The sequence below is a fragment of the Miniopterus natalensis genome, chromosome 3, assembly GCF_054644295.1.
Source record: "Miniopterus natalensis isolate mMinNat1 chromosome 3, mMinNat1.hap1, whole genome shotgun sequence".
NCBI classification, from domain to species: domain Eukaryota; kingdom Metazoa; phylum Chordata; class Mammalia; order Chiroptera; family Miniopteridae; genus Miniopterus; species Miniopterus natalensis.
Window position 1 is genome coordinate 98253123 of NC_142083.1, and position 25277 is coordinate 98278399.

Genomic DNA, 25277 nt, shown 5'->3' on the forward strand with positions numbered 1-25277 from the left:
AGCTGACAGTCTTATGGCAGCTCCCTTGTAGGCAACTAATTGCTTTTCTCTTGCTGCTTTTAAGATTCTTTTTGTCTTTTACCTTTGGCATTTTAATTATGATGGTCTGGGCCTCTTTGGGTTCAGCTTTGGAACTCTCTCCACTTTCTACATATGTATGCCTGTTTCCTTTCCCAGGTTTAGGGAAGTTTTCTGTCATCATTTCTTCAAGTAGGTTTTCAATCCTTTGCTCACTCTTCTTTGGGTACCCATATGATATGAATGTTGGTATGCTTGATGTTGCCTAAGAGGTCCCTTAAATGGTCCTTGGTTTTTAAAGATTTATTTGTTTGTTTGCTGTTCCAATTGGATGTTTTCCACTGTCTTGTCTTTCAGGTCACTGCTTTGATCCCCTGCTTCATCTAATTTGTTGTTGATTCCCTCTAGTGTATTTTTCATTTAAGTTATTGTAGTCTTTATTTTTGACTGATTTTTTTTTATGCTTTCTATGCTTTCTATTTCCTTTTTTATGGTTTCTATCTCTTTGTGAAATTCTCACTGAGTCCATCTATTCTTCCCTTAAGTTCATTAGCCTCCTTGTAACCAGTGTTTTGAACTCTGTGGTAGGTTACTTGTCTCCATTTTGTTTAGTTCTTTTTCTGTAGTTTTGTCCTGTTCTTTCATTTGGGATGTATTTCTTTGTTTCCTCATTTTGGCTGCCTCCCTGGGTTTGTTTGTATGTGTTAGATAGGGCTTTTATGTCTCCTGGTCTTGGCGGCATGGTCTAATGTAGTAGGTGTCCTGTAGGGCCTAGTGGCACAGTCTCCCTAGTCACCTGAGCTGGGTGCTCCGGGGGTGTCCCTTTTGTGAGTTGTGTGCACCCTCCTGTTGTACTTGGGCGTCAGTTGCTGTTGGCATATCTGCGAGTGCTGTTGACCCTCAGGTTGACTGGCTGTGAGGGATGGCTGAGACTACAGCAGATGAGCTGTTGTGTGGAGGCCAGTCCCACATACCTGGCCAGATGAGCTAGTTGGATGGGGATGAGTGTTAGGGAATCACCAGTGTGGGGCAAAGGGTGTTAGCCAGGTTAATGGAGCTCGTGCTGGGCTGGCTAGGTTAAAGAGGAGCTGAATAAAGGAATAGTGGTGCCTGCCAAGTTTTGTATCCCCATAGTGTTGCCCCACTTGTGCCCCTCCTGTCCTCACTCTGAGTTAGTCAGTTTAGTTCTTTTCTGTATGTCCCATGTGCTTTTTGAGCTGGTATGCATGCCCTGGAGCTTAGAGCAAGTGAGTTTGTGTGTTGGTCCATTAAAAGTGCACGTCTCAGTCTCCCACAACCCTTTCTTTGTCTTTCTCGTGTACAATCTTGATCAGTTTTCACAGCCAAATGTTGTGAGGACTCTTCTTCCTGGCACTGGTGCTTTGGGCTGGGGACTTTGGTGTGGGAATGGGACCCTTGCTCTTCAGGGGAGACTTCTGCAGCTGAGCTATCCCTCCCTACTCTTAATCATCTCACCCTGGGTGTGGGACCTGCCCTTTCCATGCTTTACCCCTCCTACCAATCTCCATGTGGCTTCTTCTTAACATCCTTAGTTATAGGAAATCTGTTCAGCTGGTCTTCAGGTGCTTTTCAGTGATGGTTGTTGTATAATTTAGTTGTAATTTTGGTGTGATCATGGGAGGAACTGAGCATAGGGTTTCCTACTTAGCCATTCTGACTGGATGTCCCACAAGTGTGTTATTTTCATTCTTTCAAATTAGGAAAAAGTTCCCCAGAGAAAGAGAATAATATGAAAAATTAAAATTATCTCGTTTTAATGCCTGGGGCATATAATTTCATTTTATTCCCTTTGAAGTATTTTATTTTTTTGAGACCTGAACTATATTAACTCTGAATCGGGGGAAGGAGTATTAGCTGTTAAGATTTGTTCATGATTTCCCCCGTTAAATTTCTACTTCAGTTAAAAAAATAAAAACAAAAAGATGATGTGTGTATTGTTTAATTCTCCTTTCCGTGAAGCAGTATTTATAAACACTGGTTGGAAAGTTAGTAAAAGCAGAAGTACAAATTCGTGAGAAGTCTGGGCTGCATAGGAATTAATTTTGGTTTAGAAAATCGAAGTGCAGTGCTGCCCCAACTTATTTTTTCTTTACCTCTGCTTTTGAAGTGGGTATATGACCCTCACCTGTAGATAACCTTTAAAAATATTTTAAAGTCTTTAATATGATGATGGTTCTACAAATCCCCGTGAATGCAATGTCACAAAGCCTCCCACAATAATGAGCGCATGTAAACCCTGGTGAAGTAGTCTAGTTAATTTATTATAATAATGTCAGTTTCCAGCCTTTAATAATGCACTATATTCATGAAAGATGTAAACTTTGGGGAAAGCTGGGTCATGAGTACCCTGGATCTCTCTGCTATTTCTGCAGTTTTTTATGAATCTATAAAAGGTCCAAAATAAAACAACAATAATTTAAAAAAATCCATCCATTAGGGCCAACTTGAACAGCAGTGTTATATTTGTGGTATGGATTCCTCAGCCATTAATATAATGAGGTAGATTTGTGTGAACTAATGTGGGGGGAGCAAGGCTCTTGCTAGATTCTTGAGTAAAAAGGCAATTTGCAGCCCGGCTGGGCATGGCTCAGCAGTTGAGCATTGGCCTAGGATCCTGGAGATTGCGATTCAATTCCCGGCCAAGGCACATGCTGGGTTGTGGGCTCGATCCCCAGTCAGGGGCGTGCAGGAGGCAGCCGACCAATGACTCTCTCATCCTTGATGTTTCTATCTCTCTCTCTCCCTCTTCCTTCCTCTCTCTGAAATCAATAAAGATATATTTTTTAAAAAGGCAAGTTGCAGCCCAGTATGTATAAGACTACCCATATTGGTAATGCAACAGCAATGTAAAACCTCACACTTTTTCAACAAAAGCTGTATATTTACGGGGCGCAGACAAAGGTTTAGAAAGATAAACACAGTGTTGATACTGGGGACTATTAGGAAATGGGAGTTGGGAGGGAGGGTATTCACTTTGTACTTGATGCGTGATAATATTGTTTGAACTTTTGACCATAAACATATCTTATTTTTATAATTTTTATAAATGAAATACATAAATAAAGGAACCGTTGGGGCCTAATGAAGCTCCTGGCTCTGCTCTGCTTGTGCAGACTAGTGTGCTGATTTGCAAGTTTTTCAGTGGTTTCACTCAGCCAACAGGCTTGTTTTGATCTCAGTCTGGTTTGAACTGTTGTTCCTCTTGTTCTTGCCAAAGATAATCAATCCTGTTACTTCTCAGAAAAAAAAATTAATAACCTTTAACAGACCTGCCTGCGAGCCATAACAATTGGCCCTCTGGACACTTGTAAATTTTCCTAAATGACAACAGAGCCATTGTTTTTTTAAAGTCACATATTGGATGTATTTTTAATGTGTTCATCTCTTGTAAAAAGAGAACTTTGTAAGCATTTGTTTTGTCTTAATGGCCAGAATATTTTGTCTATATGTTGGCATTTGCCCTAGTTCACCTTTGCAGAAGTAGTAGGCCAAGATGATTAATTTATTTATGCATGTTTTGTGTGTTTGTGTGTGCACATGCACATACGCACGCATGTGTATGAGAGAACAAGCCACATGAGGTCATGGACTTATGTCTGATTTCCTCCTCACTGCACCATCCCCAGTGCCTAGAGTAGTGGCTGATACCTTGAAGTTGCTCAATGAGTTATTGATTATTTGTGTGTGTCGGGGAGTATCAATGTGATAATTATTATACACACTATCTCTTTCTCAGCCTTTCACAGAAACCACTTGATATTAATCTTCAAGAATGACTTTTCAAATATAAATGCTTTATAAGTGGGCTAGGGAAGCCATTTGTGACATTAGCAGTTTTATTATCAGCTGAATGGCTTCAGGCTGCAAGGAACAAACACCTAACTTGCCCTACAAAAATAATTCAATGTGTTCTCTAGAATAACAAGTGCAGGCTCTGGGCCAGCCAGGTTCTGTCCATCTCTTTGCTCTGCTGCCTCCAGATAGCAAAGTGGCTGCAACCATTCCAGGCATCATGTCTAGACACGGCTGCATCCAGAGGCAGAAAAATGGGAGTCTCCAATTCCTTGGATTTCGGTTTGAGAACAAGGAAATCTCTCCTCAAAGCCCTGTCTCAGCAGCTAAAAATGGGTCATGTGACCCTGTCTGAACCTACCACTGGTGGGGGAATGAGACCACCGTGATTGGTTTGATCTGTATTTGTTTACCTAGTCTGTTCAGACTGTAGTAACAAAATACCACAAGCTGAGTGGTATTTTAAACAACACACATTCATTTTTCACAGTTCTGGAGGCTGGGAAATACAAGATCAAGATGCTATCAGTGTCTGATGAGGGTCCACATCCTGGTTCATAGATGACTTTCTTTTTGCTGTGCCCCACGTGGCAGAAGGGACAAAGAAACTTTCTTGGGCCACTTCTGTAAGGGTACTAATTCTACTCATGAGGGCTCCACCTTCATGACCTAATCACCTCTCAAAGTCTCCACCTCCTAATACCATCACCTTGGGGTTTAGGTGGTCATTTAGACCACAGCAGGCTGCCATAACCAGTTGGGCAGCTTAAACAACATAAACTTATTTTCTCACAGGTCTGGAGGCTAAAAGTCCAACATCAAGGTGCCAGCAGGGTTGGTTTCTGGTGAGGCTTTTCTCCTTGGCCTGCAGACCTCCTGTCTTCTCACGGTGTCCTCACATCGTCTTTTCTGTGTATGAGTGCCTTCCTGGTCTCTTCCTCTTTTTATAAGGATACCAGTCCCATTGGATTAGGGCCCCACTCTTACAGCCTTCTAATATTAATTCCTTCCTTAAAAGCCCAATCTCTAAACAGTCACATTTGGGGTTAGGGCTCTAACATATAAATGGGAGGGGGTGTGGCATAACTTAGTCCATAATAGGTCACAGCTGGTTTTTGTTGGGCAGGGACAGAAATATGAATAAAATCAGGGTTTTGGGGGAGTGGTACCAACAGTACCCCCAAAGTCAGCTATCAGCTTAATTATTCAGGCAACATAGAGGGGCACCGCTGGAAAGGGTGGTACTGCGCTGAAGAAGACTTGTTGTATTTTTTGGACTTTGGCACCGGACTTAAATGCAAGTCTGATTTCCATCACCTACTAGGAAGTGGCTCAACCTATTTGAGCTTTGGCTTCCTTTGCTGTAAAGTTGGGGATGGGTTACATGGGCCTCACAAGGCTATTAGGAAGAGTAAATGAGAAAGGTATGTGAAGTGCTGAGCCCAGCTCCTGTGCATTGTGAGTGCCCCTTGTCAATACTGCATTTTTGTCCTTGGGGTGACTTGTCTGTGCCAGTCAAAACCTTCCCAAACCACTACCCCAAAGAATACTTCTTCCATTGATTTTTTAAAAACGGGAGCTCTTTCAAAGATATGTAATTGTTTTAAGATAGCTCTAAAGCCATTAACAGTACTCCAATGAGTAAAACATTATCTTTCTTTTGGGGCAAAAAGTATGCTTCAGAATTTGTGGAGAGGAAATGTGGTGAAGAGCATGGCCTTTGATGATAGATGGCCAAGGTCACATCCAGCCTGCATAGCTAGCTGTGTCACCTTGGTCAAAGCACGTCACTCTTCTGTCACTCAGTTTCTCATCTGCAAAGTGGGAGGAGAGAGAGCTTGCCTCATGGGTGGTCATGAGTGGTGAGAGCACAAGTGCAGAGTGCTCCTCACTGTGACAAGTGGGCACCAAGCACTGGCCCTGTGTTACTTGTTTTACTGAGAATTCCACTGGCACCTCATGCAATGGGGAGGAAAGTGGGGAGTCATAGGAGAGATGGGGAGTAATTTCCATTCTTATCAGTACCTCTGTCATCATCCTGCAGTAACCCTGCAGGTAGGATGGTACCACCTGTATCACCTGCCTACAGAAGCTCAGGCTTAGTGAAGTCACGCAACTGACCCAAGGTCTCACTGTTGGTACTTGGTGAGACTGTATTTGAACCCAGGTGTGCAGGATGCCAGGGCCCCAGTTCTTAGCCATTATATGAAATGCCACAAGAGTGCACTGTTTTCTCCCCCACCCTCCCCATCCCTGCCAGGCAGTGAGGATTATGGAATTGATCATGAGGCTACATTTATTTTAGAGTATTACTTTGGAAATTATTTGGTGAGAAGTGTTGCTTTAGGTTCTCCAACCTAATGATTTCTTTTTTTTTAAACTTATTAGATTCTGCTAACTGAGATGATGGAGCGATGCAAGAAACTAGGAAACAAGTAAGTATTTTAAAATTAATAAGGCATGAGTTGGAAGTGGAGTTGGTTGCTTTTTTCAGCTTGGCATGCTTATGTGGGCAAGAGGACCAGCAGAGGGGCAGGACAGCATGGAGGTCAGGAAGCTAGAATCTAGTTGTCTGGCTTCAGATGCCTGACTGTACTCTCTCTCAGCTTTGTGACCTTGGGTTACTTAATTGACCTCTCTGTGACCCAGTCTCTTTATCTATAAAATGGGTTTAATAATAGTCCTTTCCTCATGGGGCTGTGATAAGTGGTAGGATTAGGATGAACTCATCTTCTTATCTCTCCTCTTGGTGGTATATGTCTAAGTCACTGTGTCCCTACGTCCCAGAACAGTGATTTCATAAGAGATGTGAATGGATATATATTTTCAGCTTGGATCAATATTGTTACTTAATGTTTAGCTTTACTAGTGCACCAGCCTATTGAATGCTCAGTTTACTTCTGTGTAAATGGATTTTATCACTTATTTACCTGTCCCTCCAGCCACCCACCTATCCACTCATCCACCCACCCATCCATCCATCCAGTCAATTTAACATTCAAGTTCCCAATATGCATATGACACTGTATTAACCTCTAGAGGTTGCCTTTTTACTCAAGTTTTTTTTTTTTTTTTTTCCGAACCTTAAAAAAGGGCTGTCAGTCATCCTTCCAGGCAACTTATGTCCTAAAATTAAAGCGACTTTCCTAAAGGGGAGCTCTGCTGATGTGCAGCATATGTGTCTTGCAGTGCCTTGCTGTTGAATTCTGTGATGTCCGCTTTCCGGGCCGAGTTCATCGCCACCAGGTCCATAGATTTCATTGGCATGATTAAAGAGTGCAACGAGGCCGGCTTCCCCAAGGTAGGCTTTTCACTTCATGCTCAGTGCAAGGACAGGTGGGTAGTACTGACTCAATACCTCTTGAGGGAGAAACTTGGTGTCAGGGCAGCTTAGGCCAACAGGGAAGCAAGAGTAGGCTCTGTGTCTGAAGAACATGATGGAAGATGAGCCTCAGATTGGGATCGTTAGACACATGTAATTGCTGAGCGGCAGGTTTCCTCCGTGGGTCCTAAATCGGTAGAATCAGCTCACTGTGAAGTATTTAGAAAATACTTTGGTTTTACATCTCTAAAAATATGTCTTTACTCATTATTTATGAACCGCTCTGTCCAGCAGGACATTATGGCCCACGATAAGACCAATACAAGAGCCAGCTCTTTATTTTCCCTTCTTCATCTACCTTGTGGAAGTCTGTAGTGGAATTTCAGAAAGAGGTCATTGGAAGATTAGCCCTGAGGCGAGCTCAGTGTGACAGCCTTAAGCCTGCAATTGTTCTGATTTAAAATCTCCAGTATCTTAACGATTTTGTATTTTTCTTAGCATCTTCTTTTTCGCTCACTGGGGTTAAACTTGGCCTTGGCTGATCCTCCTGAGGGAGATCGACTTCAAATTCTCAATGAAGCTTGGAAAGTTATTACTAAATTGAAGAATCCACAGGTGGGTGATCAATCATTCTGACCTTAGATTGACTGCTTTTTGTCCAAGTTATGCAGTAAACTCTTTCTTTTAAAAAAATTATCTTTTAGGTAATCATACTTCATTTGTTTAAGAAAGTGACTTCTTTTAATTATATTGTTAACCTGTAGTGGAGGACTTATAGCTTTAAAGATGTATTTCTCTGATTTTTGTACCCCAATTATGTGTCGTTTTTGAGGCCTCAGGATGCACTAAAAGAGCAAAATTATAAATACTTGAAACTTTTAAAGCTCTGTGACTTTGCAAACAGCATCCAAAATGCAGCAGTCTGTAGTTTGGATTTGAATATACCAACTTAGTGGGATATTGTTAAATTGAAGATCAGTGGTCAAGCCAGTAATTAGCAAAAGGAAATTCTGATTTCTCTCCCTTGGAGACAGCTGAAGCCTCTTTATCCCCATGCGTCAGGCACTGGAAGTCTTGAGAAGGCAGACCAATTGATTAGTGCTATAATCACTAGATGGCCGTCGTGTTGTAGGCTTGGGTTTCTTGCCTCACTGTTGTAGGCAACATGCCAGCAATTTATGTGGTTTCCAGTAGGGAAAGATGGTATTGGCTGTCTTTGTGGCTGCAGGACCAGCTGGACAGAACTTCATCATATCCTCCCCTGTAACTCTCCTGCTAATAGAGTATCTTAGTCTATTCAGGCTGCTGTAACAGAACATGATATACCTGGGTGGCTTATAAGCAACAGAAACTTATTTGTCAGGTAATGGAGCGTGGAATTCTGAGATAAGGGTGCCAGCATGGTTGGATTCTGGTGAGGGCCCTCTTCTGGATTGCAGACTGCCACCTCCTCCCCATCATATGGCAGAAAGGGAGTCAGGGAGCTCTCTGGGGTCCTCAGGGCACTAACCATATTCTTGAGGACTCCACCCTCATGACCTAATCACCTCCCAAAGGCTCTGCCTCCTAATACTATGACAGGGGTTAGGATTTCAGCATATACATTTTTTGGGGCCACAAACATTCAGTCCATAACACAGCAGATAACTGAATATAGATACGTAGTATTTGATACAATTACTTATCACAAGGGAAATATTAAAATAAGCTCAGTTATAAATCTCTTGCTAATCACCACATTTACAATAGTATATTGAGAATAGTGGTATAATTTAGAAAAATTAGAAACAATTACAAAATCATATATCTAGATTAGGTTTAGCAAAATCCTCACTAAACTCCAGCTGTTGGAGTTTAGAGTTATTTACCCTAACTCCGATGGACTAACTAAAACAGTTTATTTAAGCTATTTAAATAAAAAAACCTTTGGATTTATGGTGCCTGTATTTCAGTGCTTCAAAGCAACCTTGCATCAAAAGCCCATATTAACAATATTCTCCAGTCTTTAACTTCACACTCACCTCATTAAGTTTGCTTTCTTAGCATTCCAATTAGACCTTAGGATGTTACTGGCTTTCCTGTGTGAATGAGATAACTGTTTTCTTTTCTCCCCTTTCATCTTGCTTTTCCTTAGTGTCAGAACAGAAGAGTTATATGTGTAGACTGTCTTTTCTCCTTGGCCATTTTTTTCTCATTTGAGTGTTTCACAAGGAGGCAGGATTACTAAGTTGGTTATTGATATTTCCATAGCCATTTCATTGTTTCTCTGTGGGTACCCCTCCTACTTGAATCTAACACATAATTTCTTGCCTGGCACCTTTATGCTTGCTTTATTTTTTAAAAAATTTATTGTTGATAGTACTACAGATGTCCCCCATTTTCCCCTCCTTTGCCTTGCTCCACCCAGCCCCTGCCCCACCCTAGGCCTTCCTCAAACTGTTGTCTGTGTCCACCGGTTATGCATATGTGTTTTTTGGTTAATCTCTTTCTGTCCCATCCACCCTCCCCTCTGAGATCTGTCATTCTGTTCCAGTCTCTGGACCTGTTTTGTTCATCAGTTTATTATGTTCATTAGATTCCACATATAAGTGAGATCATGTGATATTTGTCTTTCTCTAACTGGCTTATTTCGCTTAGTATAATAATCTCCAGGTCCATCCATACTATCTCAAAGGCTAAGAGCTTGTTTTTTATAGCTGCATAGTATTCCATTATGTAAATGTACCACAGTTTTTTGTCCACTCGTCTAGTGATGGGCACATAGGCTGTTTCCAGATCTTAGCTATTGTAAATAATGCTGCTATGAACATAGGGGTGCATATATTCTTTCTGATTCGTGTTTCAGGTTTCTTAGGGTATATCCCCAGAAGTGAGATTGCTGGTTCAAACAGCAGTTCCATTTTTAGGGAGAGAGAGAGAGAGAAACATTGATGTGAGAGCACAACATCAATCGGCTGCCTGCTGCACACCCCCTTTTGGGGACTGGCTCACAACTCGGGCATGTGCCCTTAACTGGGAATTGAACTGGCAATGTCCTGGTGCATGGGATGACACCCAACCAACTGAGCCACACCTGCCAGGGCTATAGCCTTTGTTTTGAAGTCTAGTTGGTCAGATATGAGTATTGCTACCCCAACCTTTTGTTTTGTTTCCATTTGCATGGAATATTTTTTTCCATTTCTTCACTTTCAGTCTGTGTGAATCTTTTGTTCTGAAGTGGGTCTCTTGCAGACAGCATATATATGGGTCATGTTTTCTTATCCATGCAGCTACCCTATGTCTTTTGATTGGAGCATTTAAGCCATTTACTTTTAAGGTTATTATTGATAGGTATTTATGTACTGAAATTTTTTTCTGTATACCTATTCCCCCCCCCCCCCCGTTACTTCTTACAGCAGTCCCTGTAACATTTCTTGCAATGCTAGTTTGGTGGTAGTGTACTCCTTTAGTCTTTTTCTGTCTGTGAAGCCCTTTATTTCCCCTTCAATTTTGAATGATAGCCTTGCTGGATAGAGTAGTCTTAGATTCAGTCACTTATTTTTCATTGCTTTGAATACTTCATCCCCTCTGGCCTGAAGTGTTTCTGTTGAAAAATCAGCTGATAGTCTAATGGGAACTCCCTTGTAGGTAACTTTCTCTCTTGCTGCCTTTAAGATCCTTTCTTTGTCTTTAATGTTTGTCATTTTAATTTTGTCTTGGATTGGGTCTCTTTGGGTTCATCTTTATTAGGGCTCTCTGTGCTTCCTGAACTTGTGTGATTTTTTCCTTCACCAGGTTAGGGAAGTTTTCTGTTATTATTTCTTTAAACAGATTCTCTGTTCCTTGCTCTCTTTCTTCTCCTTCTGGTACCCCTATGATGTGGATGCTGTCACGTTTCATGTTTTCCCAAAATTCCCTTAGACTACCCTTCTGCTTTCTCAAGCTGTTGGGGCTTTGAAGGGCTTGTGCCTCTCAGGAAAAATGGCTGCTGTGGTATGGGTGGGGGAGATGATCAAGCTCAGGTCTCCTGGCTGCCATTCCTCCCTTCTCCCCAACTCCCCCAACCCCAGATTCTCCTCAGGTGACTCCAGTTCACACTATCCTCCCTTCACCAAAGCCTCAGGTGAGTGGCTGCAACGAAAATCCTGTGCTCTGGGTTTTTGTTTTGTTTTGAAAGTGGCTTTATCTCCAACAGTCTGCCTCCCTCCCTGGCTGATAGAAGCCTTTCACAGCTGGATGTTACATGGGCTGCTGTTCTTGGCTCTGGTGCTCTGGGCTGGGGAGCCCAGCTTGGGGTCTGGTTTCTCTCAGGGAAACCCCCCCACAGCCGAGCTATCCCTCCTTCCCCTTCTCCTGCAACCTGTGTGAGTGCGGCAGCCCCTCTCGTGACCCCGTCTTTTCTACCAGTCTTGAGGTGGTTTTTGCCCTTCCTTGTTAAAAAATCTCCTATTCAGCCCTGGCTGATTTGGCTCAGTGGCTAGAGCATCAGCCCACGGACTGAAGGGTCATGGGTTCTATTTCTGGTCAAGGGCACATACCTTGGTTGCAGGCTCAATCCCCAGCCCTGGTTGGGATGTGTGCAGGAGGCAACCAATTGATGTGTCTGTCTCACATCGATGTTTCTCTCTCTGTCTCTCCCTCTCCCTTACACTCTCTCTAAAAAAATCAATGGAAAAAATATCCTCAGGTGAGGATGAACAAAAACAACAAAAAGTTGCCTGTTCACCTAGTCCTCATTTGTTAATTCCAGAAGAATGTTCCCCAATTTAGTTATATTTCCAATTTGATTCTCAGAGGAGGTGCAGGAAGGATCCACCTGCTCTGCTGCCATCTTGAAAACCGCCCTTTGTGCTTTCTTAACTTTTTTACACCATATACACGTCACCCCTCTGTAGGGCATATAAGGCAGGAAGCCTGATTTTGAAAAATCACATTTTAGGCGAGTCTGAAGTCTTACACCAGATCTGCCATCAGTTGCTTCAAGGAGGTGTGGTGAGGGCCTCCCTGTTACCTCCACTGCCCTTTGGTTCTTCCCATTCTTTAATCCTGGTAGAGCTTCCCAGTTTTCTATCTTGGCCCAGGTAGCAGTTCTGGAATGAAAATCTAATTAGTTTGTCAACCAAATGTTGTTGGCTTCAATTCAACACCAACAGGAATCCCCAGCTTGTGACGTGGTAAAGCAGGAAGCTTTTTTCAGTGCAAACAGTTCAACTGTGATACAGCATAGCTGTGAATACAGCACCTCACCTGTTTGATGGCCCTGGATCCAGGCCCCTCTCAGGCTAGACACCTCTGCTGTGCTCCCCGCCAGTCTATAGCCTCCCCTGCACTGGTCTGTTCCACTCTGTTCCTGCGAGACATCATCTGTGTCTCATCTTGGGTGTGCTAACTCCAACTGGGAAATGCAGTCTTCAGCCTGGTGGAAAGGGAAACTGCGTTCCAGAGCCAGAGGGGAGCAGCTGACTTATATAGACAGAACTCGCCCCTGGTGCCTGATTGGTGCGAGGACTCCAAATCCTCACAGTTTGCTTGTTCCAAAAGGCACCGTCTCGATTGATCAGAATTGAGTTGCTCTGATTGGTTGGTGCAGAAGCTGATGCGGATATAGTTGCACAGCTCTAATTAGATGCGGAGAGCCTCAGTCCTGTTGGTTGAAATAGGATTCAGGCAACTCCTTTATAAAGGGTTGGCTCGGATGGGGGAACACGGCGCAGGAGGCAGTTCAGTGTATAGGGAGGCAGCTTAGTGCAGGCTGCTCCCTGAAGTGCAATTTGCACGAGAGGCCCTGCATAGAAATGGCTGCTAGGCTCTGTTTTTAAAATTTAAGCCTAGTTAGCCACCGGGAGCCCTTCTTAGTAGGTGTCTTTTTTCCCAGGGTTCACAGTTTCAAGCGACTTATGTTTTTCTATAACTCACATCTCAGGGTAAAGGATATCAGTGGGCCAGAGTTTTCTGTAGGTAAATCACTCTTGACATTTCTATCAGTTGTCAACTCTTAATTGTCACAGCCCTTGAAAGGATTTGTACATTATGCTCTTCTGCCATAAGTCAACTGTGGTGTTCTTACTGGAGACATTTTTACCTTTTCTTTGTAGGACTACATTAATTGTGCCGAAGTGTGGGCAGAGTACACCTGCAAGCATTTCACGGTATGTGTGGCTGTGGTGGTGGTTTTGAAAGAATTATATCTTTTTCATGGTTATAATAGTGAGTAGGTCAAGCTTGGGCATTTTACAGTGGTAATTATTCATAATTTATAGAAAGTTCTTCCTTTGTTGTACAGTGTGACAGCATTAATGTGTGTGCTATAACAGATGTGTTCCATGTAAATTTGGGAAATGCTACATTGTGCAAAGTTGAGTTTTTTCACTATAAGATATGTTAGGTCCTTATATGCTAAATTGCACTGTGACTTTCCACATGGGTCTAGTAGGCAGCATTTCCCAAACATATTTGACTTCCATGTAATTATTTCCTAAACACACAAAGACACTTCTTTCCCGAGGCCCAGATTAGAACCTCAGTATGGGAAATACCGTGCATGTCAGAGAGCAGAGACTTTAGAAACAAGTAGAACTGGGTTCAAATCCTATTGCCAGAGTTGTTTATTTTAATCAACTTTTAAAAATTCAAGTGTAGCAAGCATGCAGAAAAGCACATATATCGTAAGTTTGCTGCCTAATTAATCTTCATAAAATTCCCCCATGTAATCATGGTCCAGATTAAGAAATAGGAAGTAACTTGCCCCCTCCTCAAAGTCCCTTGCCCTCCCCTTCCAGTTACAGCCTCGCCTTTGGAAGTGGAAGGAAACTACCACCCTGGCCTCTAACTCCAGTACTCAGTTTTGCCTCATTTTGAGTTTTGTATAAATGTTCTGTTGATTTTGTTTCTTTTCTCCAATTTTTGTTTTATGTATTGTCATGGAAATTTCAACATAGGATTTCTCTTTTATATTCATCACCCAGAAATGATCAACTTAGGACAAGTCTTATTTCATGTCCTTACTCCTTCTCCTGGATTAATTTGAAGCAAATCTCAGATATTGCATTTCATCTGTCAATATTCTATTACATATTTTATTTGTAAAATATAAGAATTCCCTTTTTTAGCGCAAAATCCCAGTACATCATCCTAACTAAAAAAAAAAAATTAATAATGCTTTAATGTCATTAAAAATCAGTCCATGTTCAGATTTCTCTTCTTAGGATTTTTTAAAATCTGTAAGTTCTCTCTTTGTCTCTCTCCTCCTTCCTCTTCCCTCCCTTTCCTTTTTTTTTCCTTTTTTTTTCCCCCTTCTGTGATTTATTTGTTGAAGGAATTGGATCGTTTGTCCTGCAGTTTCCCATTCTGGATTGGTCAGTTGCACCCCTGTTGTGGTCTTCAGCATGCTCTTCTGCCTTTAGTATCTCCTATAAATGACAGGTCTGGAGCCTTTATTAGCTTCAGGTTTGCTTTTCTGGCAACAGGGGTGGTGGTGCTTCTCCTGGGGTATTTGTGGGGTCTGCTCGTCTCTCTGTGGTGTGAGTAGCCACAGTTTACCAGAGGTCACAAATGGTGATATTCGGAGCTACTATCATTTCTTCTTTATTTGTTGTCTAGGATACTTGTATAAGGAGAGACTCCTTTCATCAGGTATTTGGTTGCCCTAAGAAACAGTTTGTACAGAAAGGTAGTATTGCGTGGTGTTGTCCATTATTTACTAGTCTTTAGAATAAGAATTCAATTCCCCAACATCCCCAGACGGACCCGTGAGTTGTCGTTGCTGTGACGTCTTTAGGAACTTGTGGATTTAAACATGCTTGAATTATATTATTCTTACTGATGCTCAGTTGTCCCCCTTCTGTCTAGTGGGTACCTTTTCAGGTTGGTTCCAGGGCCCTCAGACATGCTTTCGGTTGTCTTGGATGCCGTCCTTGCTTTCTAAGATGTTCCACCTCTTTTGAATATTTCTTATCCCAGATTAAGAATCACTACTTTCTCCAAGGAACTTTGGGTCTTTTTAGTGCTGTTTTCAAATTTTTTTGCTGTGTGATCCTGGCTAAGTCACTTAACTTCTCTGAGCCTCCACTTCCTCATCTGTGGAATGAGAGTAATGGTGTCCATGCTGGTGAATTTAATGAGCATCAGACAAGAGAGTAAACATAATTGCAACTATTTAGATAACGTGCTGTGTGCCCAGTAATTTACTTGTAAGCCCCACAGCCTCAGAGCCACCTTGCCAAGAGACTTCAGTGCTCCCATTATATAGCCTTTTTTCCACAGAGGGCCAGATAGTAAATATTTGAGGCTTTATGGACCATACAATCTCCAACTCTGCCATTGAGGCATGAAAGCAGCCACGGGCAATATGTAAGTGCAGTTGTGTGCCGGAAAACTTTATCTATGCACTGAAATTGGAATTTCTTGTAATTTTCACTGTCATGAAGTGATACTCTGTTTTTGGTTTGAGTGTAAGAACCATTCCTAGCTCACGGGCAATATAAAAACAGGCATTGGGCTGGATTTGGGCTGTGATACAGACCACAAAGGTGAAGTGGGTATTGGGTTACCTGGCTTGTAGGGGGCAAGTCTGTGCTCATACCACAGTGTTGCTGCTCTCTGCAGCATTTGGAGAGGGGCCTGGGACAGGCAGGCAGAAAGTGGCATGGCCCATTTTCCCAGCACCTAGGGAAAGCAGGGGCATGTAATGCCCTGCACCTTTCAGAATGGTGTTTCAGTCCTGTTGGTGTGGACATAGCCACCTTTAAGGCTGTGATGTGGGTGGGGTTTTCCCCCTCATCGTATTTTCAGCGGGATCTGTGAGATTGCTTTCTGGGGATGTGCACTGTATTCTGAAAACGTTCGGCCTTTTCCCCAGAAATACGGTCAGTGACTACCATTCAGTGTCCAATGGCGGTTTCGTTCATTTTCCCCACTAGAAAAGAGAGGTGAATACGGTTTTGGCTGATGTCATCAAGCACATGACTCCAGATCGAGCATTTGAAGACTCCTACCCTCAGGTAACAGATTCCCATTTTCCATTCCCACACTGTCGGGATTTTTATCCTGTTGAATTAAATTGCCATGTTGCATGGGTCACACCATAAAGTCACATAATCCTGGGTTTGAATCAGCTATCATATCCTGACCGAGTACCCTTTACTCAGTTACTTAACCTCGTGCCTCAGTTTTCTCCCCTGCAAAATGGGGGTAGTAATAGTCCTACTCTCAGAGTGGTTGTGAAGATTAAGTGAGGTGTGGATGGGAAACCCTGGCACACTTTCTGGGCTCAATAAGGTGCCTGGGTTTATCAGTTACACTGACTTTTTATTTGGAAATAAATTCAGGTATATTGAAAAGTTGAAAGAATAGCTTGGAGAAGCCGCCTTATTCTTTACCATGTTCACCAGCTGTGAACGTGCCCCTTACTTGCCTTATCATTACCCTATGTGAGCTCACACACAGGCACACACAGATGCAGATGCTTTCGGAATCATTTGAAGATCAGTTACACACATCATACCGCTTTGCCTCTGAAGAGGTCAGTGAGCATTTCCTAAGAACAAGTACATTCTTCTATTTAACCCCAGTTTAGTTATCAACTTCAGAAATTTAACATTAATATATCACCGTTACCTACTGCATAATCCCTGTCCCTGTTTTGTCACTGGACTCAACAGTGTCCTTGAGAGTAGATTTTTTCCTCCCTTTCCAGTACAGAATCCAGCTCAGTGTCTCTTACTGTAAAGTAACTTTTAATTTAATTAAGATTTAATTTTTTTATACCTGGTCGTGCTCAGCAGGCTCTTGGGTAAATGGTGTTGAGTGGATAAAGTGTGTAAAGTATGCAGTGTCAAGAAACTGGGTCATACCTTGAGGGCTGTCAAGGTCTCACGCCCATGTGAAGAGTGGTGTGCATTAGAATTTTTGTTGAGGAAGTTTCAGTAAGACCTCGAATGCTAGGGACCCAATTAATTGAAAACATAATGATTTTCGTGCAGCCTATTCCTGAGAGAGAGACGGGAATTATACTGTACTATAATTCTGTCATATCTCAAAGCACCTCATAATAGGTACCCTGGGGTCAGCCTGCATGCGTGATACCCGCCCATGTTGGTTGTGAGCCCATGGTCTTAAGCGGGGTTGCATCGCTGTGGTAAATTAGCTTACTCCAGGTCAGGGACAGGGAAGGCACATGGTAAGCCTGGAACATTTTCTTGTGCCAGAAAGTAGGGAAGTACTCAGAAAACTGAAGCGACTCTCACAAGCTCCCAATTTGAACATCAGAAAATAAGGACAATGGTCGATTATAACCTACCGAGTAAAATAGGAATCCAGGAGACTTTTCTAATGATGAATAGAAACAAATAGATGAAGGGAAAAGCAAGTGGAGGTGCTGGTCGAGAAATGTGGAAGAAATGGTAGAGTTAAAAAAATCACCATTTACAGCCTACACAGTGACAAGTAAGGGACATGGATGATAGATTGAAGTATTGTAACTACATCAGTGTTAACCTTCCTGAATTTGCTAACAGCAAAGTGGAAATGTCAGGGATATGACATTTGTATAATGCAATGCATTATGTGTAATTGTATTTAAGAATTATAAAGCATTCCTGTTCTAAAGGGATTAGTTGCTATGGATAAGGTTTCCGAAGCTATTTTAACCACACAATATTGCAGTATCTTAATTTTTTGCTTGACTGACCTAAAAAGCTACTTAATTATGAAATGGTATCATACCTCTTAATATTCTGTTTTTAGAATGAGCAATTTCCTTTGCAAAGGATTTGTAAGCGGCAATATTCTTAGTATAAACAAAGTATTTGTCAGTGAGTTTTCTCTTCATAACAGTAACCAGGGGCAGGCAGAGGTTTATATTTTATTTAGAAAAAGTGGCTCCTTGGTTCTCTCCTGACAAGGCCCTGTCAACAGGACTGTGTACATCTCAGGGCCACGAGTGGTGGATATTATTACCTGGGCATCTGAGGCTGACTTCAGACCATACCACCACCCTCCGGTAATGATGTGGCCTTTGACTTGACTGGCAAACTGGGCAGGTGCCTCTCCCCTGAAGCAGTAGAGGAACACAGTTACGATGGGCTAGAACAGAGGTCTGCAAATTAGGGCCTATTGGCTTATGTAGCCCAGCAGCTATTTTTGTGAATAAAGTTTTATGGGAACCTAGCCACACCCTTTTGTTTACCTGTTGTCCATGGCTGCTTCCTAGCTACAATAGCATGGTTATGTAGTTGTGATGACTGTATGCCTATAGAAGATGTTTGCTCACTTCTTGAATATTCATAGCTGACTTTAATGGAGGGCTTTGAAGGGCAGGCACAGTGTACCTGAACTATCCCATTTAATCCTCACAATGAGCAAAATACTGCCTTGCTCTGCACATTACAGAAGAGGGATTCGAGACTGAGGCTGTTTTCCCAAGGTACAGAATAAGAGGGGCAGACTTGGACTGAGAGGTGGCCTGACTGACCCAGTCATTCCCCAGGCCTTGAGCAACCCAGGTTCCCCTCTTGTAATTGTGATTACAAATTACAAAAGCGTTGCCTTTAAAAAAATCTCCAAGTTTTATGAAATAAGGTGTGTTTTTTGTTTTGTTTGCAGCTTCAGTCAATAATGAAGAAAGTGATTGCCCACTTTCATGATTTCTCAGTTCTTTTCTCAGTGGTAAGTAACGTTCCTTAATTATTTTTGGAAATTTGTATCTGAGTCAGAAGTTCTCTTAGTGTCTCAGTAATTTTTCAGAGTGCCCCAGGCCAAAAGGATTACTTACCAGTCCTTTCATAAAGTAGTTACGTCTAAACAACTTAAGTATTTATGTCATCACAACTTAACCAGCATTTGAAAAAAATAATACACACAGACTGAAGAAAGCAGAGGGAGAGAGAGAGAGAGAGACATCAGTGATGAGAGAGAGTCATTGATCGGCTGCCTCCTGCACTTCCGCACTGGGAATCGAGCCTGCAACCTGCCACCTGGGCTTGTGCCCTGACCGGAATTGAACTGTGATCTCCTGGTTTGTGGCTCAATGCTCAACCACTGAGTGACATGGGCCGGGCAGAAAAATATTATCTTTTGTTCATTCGTTACTTAACTAATAGGGTGTGTGCCCCAGTGGGCACCACACAGCTTCTCAAACCTTGGAGTCAAACTGGAGTCCTCTTCCTCATTGATTTTTACATGATACTTGCTTTTTATCACACAATCTAATGTTGAAACTGTGAAATAATAGCTGTCTCAGTGTGTGACAGTTAAGATTTATTACATTTCCCTCAAAAAGGTAAAAAACTCTGAGACACCCTTTCAAGTTTACTGCAGTGTACTGGGCAATTAAAAACCTAGTGCTTCTGTGTATAGTGATATTTTTTTCCTTAGCTTCCCTCTTTCCCGGCACCCTGCCCTCTTTTAGTTTCCACTTATGTATACTCACAGGACTATAAGTTTTTGGTCTTTTGTTTCTTTAAAAATAGAGGCACGATGCAGTAGTTGCTCTGTGAGCAACTCTGACTCTTCTTTCTTTGCTTGTCAATACCATTATAAAAAGACTGAAGCCTACTTTTTATTTTATTACACCGAAAAGCTTAAGGCCATCTAAATGTTGACCAGCCCTGGCCAGTGTGGGTCAGTGGTTAGAGCATCAGCCCATGTACCTAAGGGTCTTGGGTTTGATTTCGGTCAAGGGCACATACCTGGGTTGCAGGTTTGATCCCTGGCCCAGTTGGGGTGTGTGTGTGGGAGGCAACCAACTGATATGTCTCTCTCACATTGATGTTTCTTTCTCTCTCTCTCCCCTCCTTTTCCTCCCCCCCTTTCACTATCTCTCAAAATCAATTGGAAAAAAAATATCTTTGGGTGAAGATTAACCGCCCCCCCCCCCCAAATAAATAAATAAATAAATGTTGCCCAGAGGGTGTGCCAGAATGTTAACTGGTCCCAGCCCTGATCTCTTGGGCACATGAAGGTTGTTTTAATACCAATAGTTTTGAAAACCTCAGGGTCCTCTCCCTACTTTCAGGTGAGTCCTCATCTGACCTTCCTCAGATATATGAACAACTCTTTTGACCTTCAAAGAAAAAAATGACCCACAAATTCCTTTTAATAACTTGTATAAATTAAATGTAGAGTGCTTTTTTATTTTTATTTTTAGGAAAAATTTCTGCCATTTCTGGACATGTTCCAAAAAGAGAGTGTGCGGGTGGAGGTTTGCAAATGCATCATGGAAGTTTTTATCAAGTAAGTGTAACACATTGCAATTGGAAGCTTCAATTCCTGATGCCTTTTTGAAACCTGTTGATAAGAAATCAATGTATGAAAAAAAGAAAAGAAAGAAAAAAATCAGTGTACGCCCTTTGGGGTCTAGTCATGTGTATGCATTTCATACCTAAGATAACATTGAGAAGATAACCACATAAAAGGAGCAGTCATGATAAAAGTTTTTAACTAGTGCTTAAGAAGACAAAGTCCTGAGTATTAGCAGGAGCTTGGCCATCACATACATTTTACTCCGGTGTGATTTTGGAAGGAGCAATCTATTGATGAACTACTTAGGAAGTAACATTTTAAAAAGTAAAGTCATACTTATCAAGATACCAGAGATAGAAAGGTTTCCATCTTCAGTGTGCAGATTTGTGATCCATTTTCAAGTTCAGTTCCTTTCATGTTATTAAATCTGTTTTCCAAACTGCGTACTGCTGGTGGTATAGGAAATAATTGTGGGTGGTCCATGGAGGAGAGAATTTCATTTTCATTTTAAAAGTTGTACGTTTACATTTATTTTAAAGTGTGTTAGGTAATATATAACTAGTAGAGTCAGTGATTTCATGTATATTCTTTTTTAGGACAAGGTTAAGTTAAAAGTTAGAGTCACTTTAAACGCCGAGTTTGGAAAATTGAGATAGATGTTACTTAAATATGTTTTAAGATTTCCTTGTGTTGTTTTCCTAAAATATTAATTCCATTGCTTGGAATAAATGTACCTACTTTACTTGCATAAAGATTCGTTTGATGAGCTTGGCCTTTTATATTATTTGAAGAATCCAATTTGTAAGTGTTCCTGGCACCTAGCACAGTTGTAGCCAGGTTGTGGGCCACTTCAGAAAGTTCAAGAAACATGATTAAAAAAACAGATTTGCCCTTTGCTTGGCTTAGGAAATGTAGCTGTTTTACCAGGATTTTGCAGCTATGAAAAGTTACAGTATGTGGAGAAGAGCACACTTTTTATTGAAAGAAGAATTAAGAGGAAACCAGAATGTTGCCCATTAGTGGTGAACTGGGCCATGTTCAGTGCAACCAGATCATTTGTTGCTTCTCAAATATGATATGTATAAGAACTAAATCCATGCTTTCATTGTCCTCAGGAGACATAGCTTTTACTACTCTCTTTAAATGTTTCCTAGGCATCAGCACGAGCCCACCAAAGACCCGGTCATTCTGAACGCCCTTCTGCACGTTTGCAAGACCATGCATGACTCCGTGAAGTAAGCTGAAACGTGACGTGGATTGGGTCTTAATGCCACATAGTAGTACATGAGGGAATTACTGCTTTAAGCTGCCACTGTGAATGATATTGTTTTATGGGGCCTATTAAGATTCTTGCTAATGAGGACTTTCTAGTCTAGGAGAGGAGGGAGGCTGAAGGTACCTTCCTGAGAAAATGAAGTGGCAGATGTTTTCATGAATGAATTTCAGTTGGGAGGAAAAGGCTGGTTTCATCCAAGTGAACTCAAACCTCCATCTCCAAGAGATTCCTGAGAGCAGCAGATGGTATAATGAGTTCACCCATTCAGTAATGCAGCCTTTACGCTTCTCTCGTTGTTAACCAGCTCTTTAGAATCCAACTGCAATGGCTCATATTCCTTACACGAAGGACTTTATTCAGTATATTTGAGGCTCAGACCTATCCACTGATCTTACCTTTGGGTCAAATGCCAACTTATCACTCCTTTGCTTTCTAGTCCCCCTGCCCCCATGTTTCCATTTGACTATGCTTAAGGCAATTCCTGCTTGTCACTGAAGTTTTAGTCCCCAAAGAATTTTTAAATAAGCAGCTTGATTCACTGGAAAATGTTACAAGCATTGAGAAAATTGTTTTGCCAAATTGGCTAGGGCTGTTTTAGAACTTAACCATCAACAAGATGACTTGTATTTCTTTTTCTCCCCTCTGAATTTTAAAATCTTTATTATCATGACTGTGCTTTTCAACTTCATGTGTAGTTATAAAAATCAAAATATCAAGACTTTTCATAATAAATGGAACCAATAGATTTTAGTTGAACAAAAATGAAAATAAAGACACAGAAAACATCCAGAAAGGCACTCATATTAGTAGGATATTGGTTTTTGGCCTAAATAAATAGGTTGATGTCTCTCTTGATAAAAGTGTGAGGCTAGGTAGAGAAGGTGGAGGTAGGGTAGCTCTGCTTTAGAACATCATCCAGGAACCCAGGTTCCTTCTGCCTTGTTGCTCTGCCATCTCTCTGGGGTGTTGTCCTTTTCTTCCTGGTAGAAGCTGGCTTACCTTGACTACGTCCATGTTGCAGCCTGGTGGGCAGTAGCTTTCTTTTAGGGACAAAACTTGGAGGCTCATAAATCACTTGCATTCACATCCCGTTGGCTAGAACTGTCATATGGCCATACCTAGCTGCAGAGGAGATGAAGAAATGTAGTCTCAGAGAACGAAGGAGACCTAGTGTATTGGAGGATGTTTTGCAGTCTCTGCCAATACTTATCTTTCCTAGAACAACAAACAAAAATCTTGGTTTCTGTTTTCTCTGGGCTCTTAAAACTTTTTCTAAATAAATTTGGGGCACTATTTATAGTATAATCAAAACTATAAAGCCTTGACATTTTCTTATATATGTTTTTATTAAATTTGCTAGTAAATAGAAGCAACTGAGATCTGTGACTTTAAGATCCATCACCAACATAAGACTGATTGATGGATGGAAAGGGGAATAGATAGTTATGTGAGAAAGCAAATATTTTAAAATGGTAATGGTAAGATCTTGATGGTTGGATATATGGGTATTCACTGTAAAATTCTTTTTGACTTTGTTGCCTGTTTGAAAATTTTTATCCTGTTGAACAAAAAGGTCTCTGAATTACATTTGAAGTGGAGCCTTTCTGCCCAAATTCCAAAAGAGAAAGTTAACTTCTTTTTTGCCATTAATAAATGTATTTTGAAAACAGCATCTTTGAGAGAGATGTGAGACACTTTTAATTTAGAAAATGCAAAATGTCCTTACTGTTAAATTGCTTAGTTCTTATACATTTTTTCTTTAGAAACTCATTTATTACCCAGTGTTAATTATGTACATTATTGATTTTAGTGCACTCACTCTTGAGGATGAGAAAAGAATGCTGGCATATTTGATTAATGGATTTATAAAAATGGTAAGTGTCGAGGAAGGAGTGCCAGTGTAATTGGAAATGTGATGTAATTGTTATCTTTACTCGGGTGAAAGCAGTTAGCATTATGTTCCCTGGTGCTATTCATTTTTATTGAGATAAGATGAAATTAGAAAATATTCTAACATTAGCCAACACTCTCCTGGGGGCAAAGAGAGCCAAGACAAACTGGCTTAAGGGAAAAATCAAAAGCGGGGAGGGAAGGGAGACTTCCTGGCTCATGTGACAAAAGTTCAGAGATGGAACCCTTCAAAGGAGCAGCTGGACTCGGGGTCTCCCTGGTGTCATCAGGGCCTGCAGTCTGCGTGTCTTTGGCTCATGGCTCCGCTCTCTTGGTGTCCTCCTCGGCAGGCTCACTCTCCACGAGAGCTCCAGGTTTCCATTCTTTCCCTCTCTGCAGCCCAGCAGGAAGGGTTCCAGCAGAATCCTAGGATACAGTCCCTTTGGATTTATGTGGGTCACTGGCCCATCCCTAAACAAATTGCTGCTGCGAGGGGAAGGCAAACACATGGATTGCCAGGGAGACGTAGGCAACCTGGGCAACCCAGAGCACATGGGCCTGGGGAGGGGCTCCCTCAAACACCCGATAGGCTGCTTATCAGACAGTGTGGAAACGAGGCTGGGTGCAGAATGCCAGTGCCCACTCTCCATTCGTTTGAATTACCCATCGCTGCGTAACAACTTGCCCCAAATATTAGTGACTTTAAATAACAGTGTTTTATTAATTCTTATTCTGTCGGTTGGCTGGGTAACTAGGCTGCTCCGTGGGGGCAGGATTGGGACTGTGCCTGGGGCCTTGTTGCTGGCTGAGGTGTCTCACTTCTCATCCTTGTGATCTCTTTCTTTTCACTGTTCTCTCATCATTCAGTTATCACAGTCCTCTTAGGTGGTGAGGGCAAAAACAGAAGCTGCAAGACCTTTTGAGGCTCTGGTTCAGAAATCATAGTGAGTCAGAGGCTGGCCCCTTGTAGCGGAGGGAGGGCCGACTCCATGTCTGGGGGCAGAGCCCACAGGGACTCTGAGGGGACAGGCAGAGTGGGAGGGGTTACTGCAGCCTCTTGGAGAACAACCCGCCGTACCATCCACCCCAGGACAGCTTTGCCTTTTTTCTTGGTGTGCAAAGCTAACTACCAACTGCTGCCAGTAGCCTCTGTTTTAACGGGCATGTGAAGACAAAAGCTGAGATGAAAATAACCAGGTCACTTTGAAAATAACCTAGGAAATGTGACTGATTGAGCAGCAGGGGTCAGTTGAACTATCCATCAAACTCTGTTGGTAAAATCCCAATTTTGATGAAAATTCAGGCGACATTAGGAAATGTACCTATGGCTCTTACCAGGTACCTCTCCTGTGCCCTTGATTTATGTGCTGATCATATGGTATTTATCCTGTTTATCCTCTTATGGTTTGTCTGAAGCCACTGAGTTACAATGGAAAAGAATATGAGGCACTAAGATGTGAAACCTGGTAGTTATAATGGAAATAGCAGTGTTAAACCTCCTCTAGACAAAGATGATTGCTGTAGCAGTTTGTCCTGCTAACCAGCTATTCATAAATTTGGAGAAATAGGAGATGGGATCTTTAATGGTGGAGAAACTTCCATTTGTGGCTCTGACAGCCACTGGGAGCTGCTGAGGTTGGAAACCCCGTCAGGAAGCAGAATCCCCCTGACAAACGACTCCCAGTAACCACACTTATGTCCTGTGAAAAGGCCACAGCTGACAAAATTCCATTATTTCCT

General features: G+C 41.9%; 1 protein-coding gene across 1 annotated transcript in view; it reads left to right on the plus strand.

Moving 5' to 3' along the window:
* Positions 1-25277, plus strand: part of VPS35L (VPS35 endosomal protein sorting factor like) — a 112800-nt gene that overhangs the window by 54610 nt on the left and 32913 nt on the right. The window contains exons 15-23 of the mRNA XM_016217644.2: positions 6220-6266; positions 7021-7132; positions 7652-7768; positions 13228-13281; positions 16051-16131; positions 18734-18796; positions 20277-20362; positions 21526-21606; positions 23458-23521. Coding sequence (XP_016073130.2) covers positions 6220-6266; positions 7021-7132; positions 7652-7768; positions 13228-13281; positions 16051-16131; positions 18734-18796; positions 20277-20362; positions 21526-21606; positions 23458-23521 — 705 coding nt within the window. The remainder of the gene's footprint in view (positions 1-6219; positions 6267-7020; positions 7133-7651; positions 7769-13227; positions 13282-16050; positions 16132-18733; positions 18797-20276; positions 20363-21525; positions 21607-23457; positions 23522-25277) is intronic.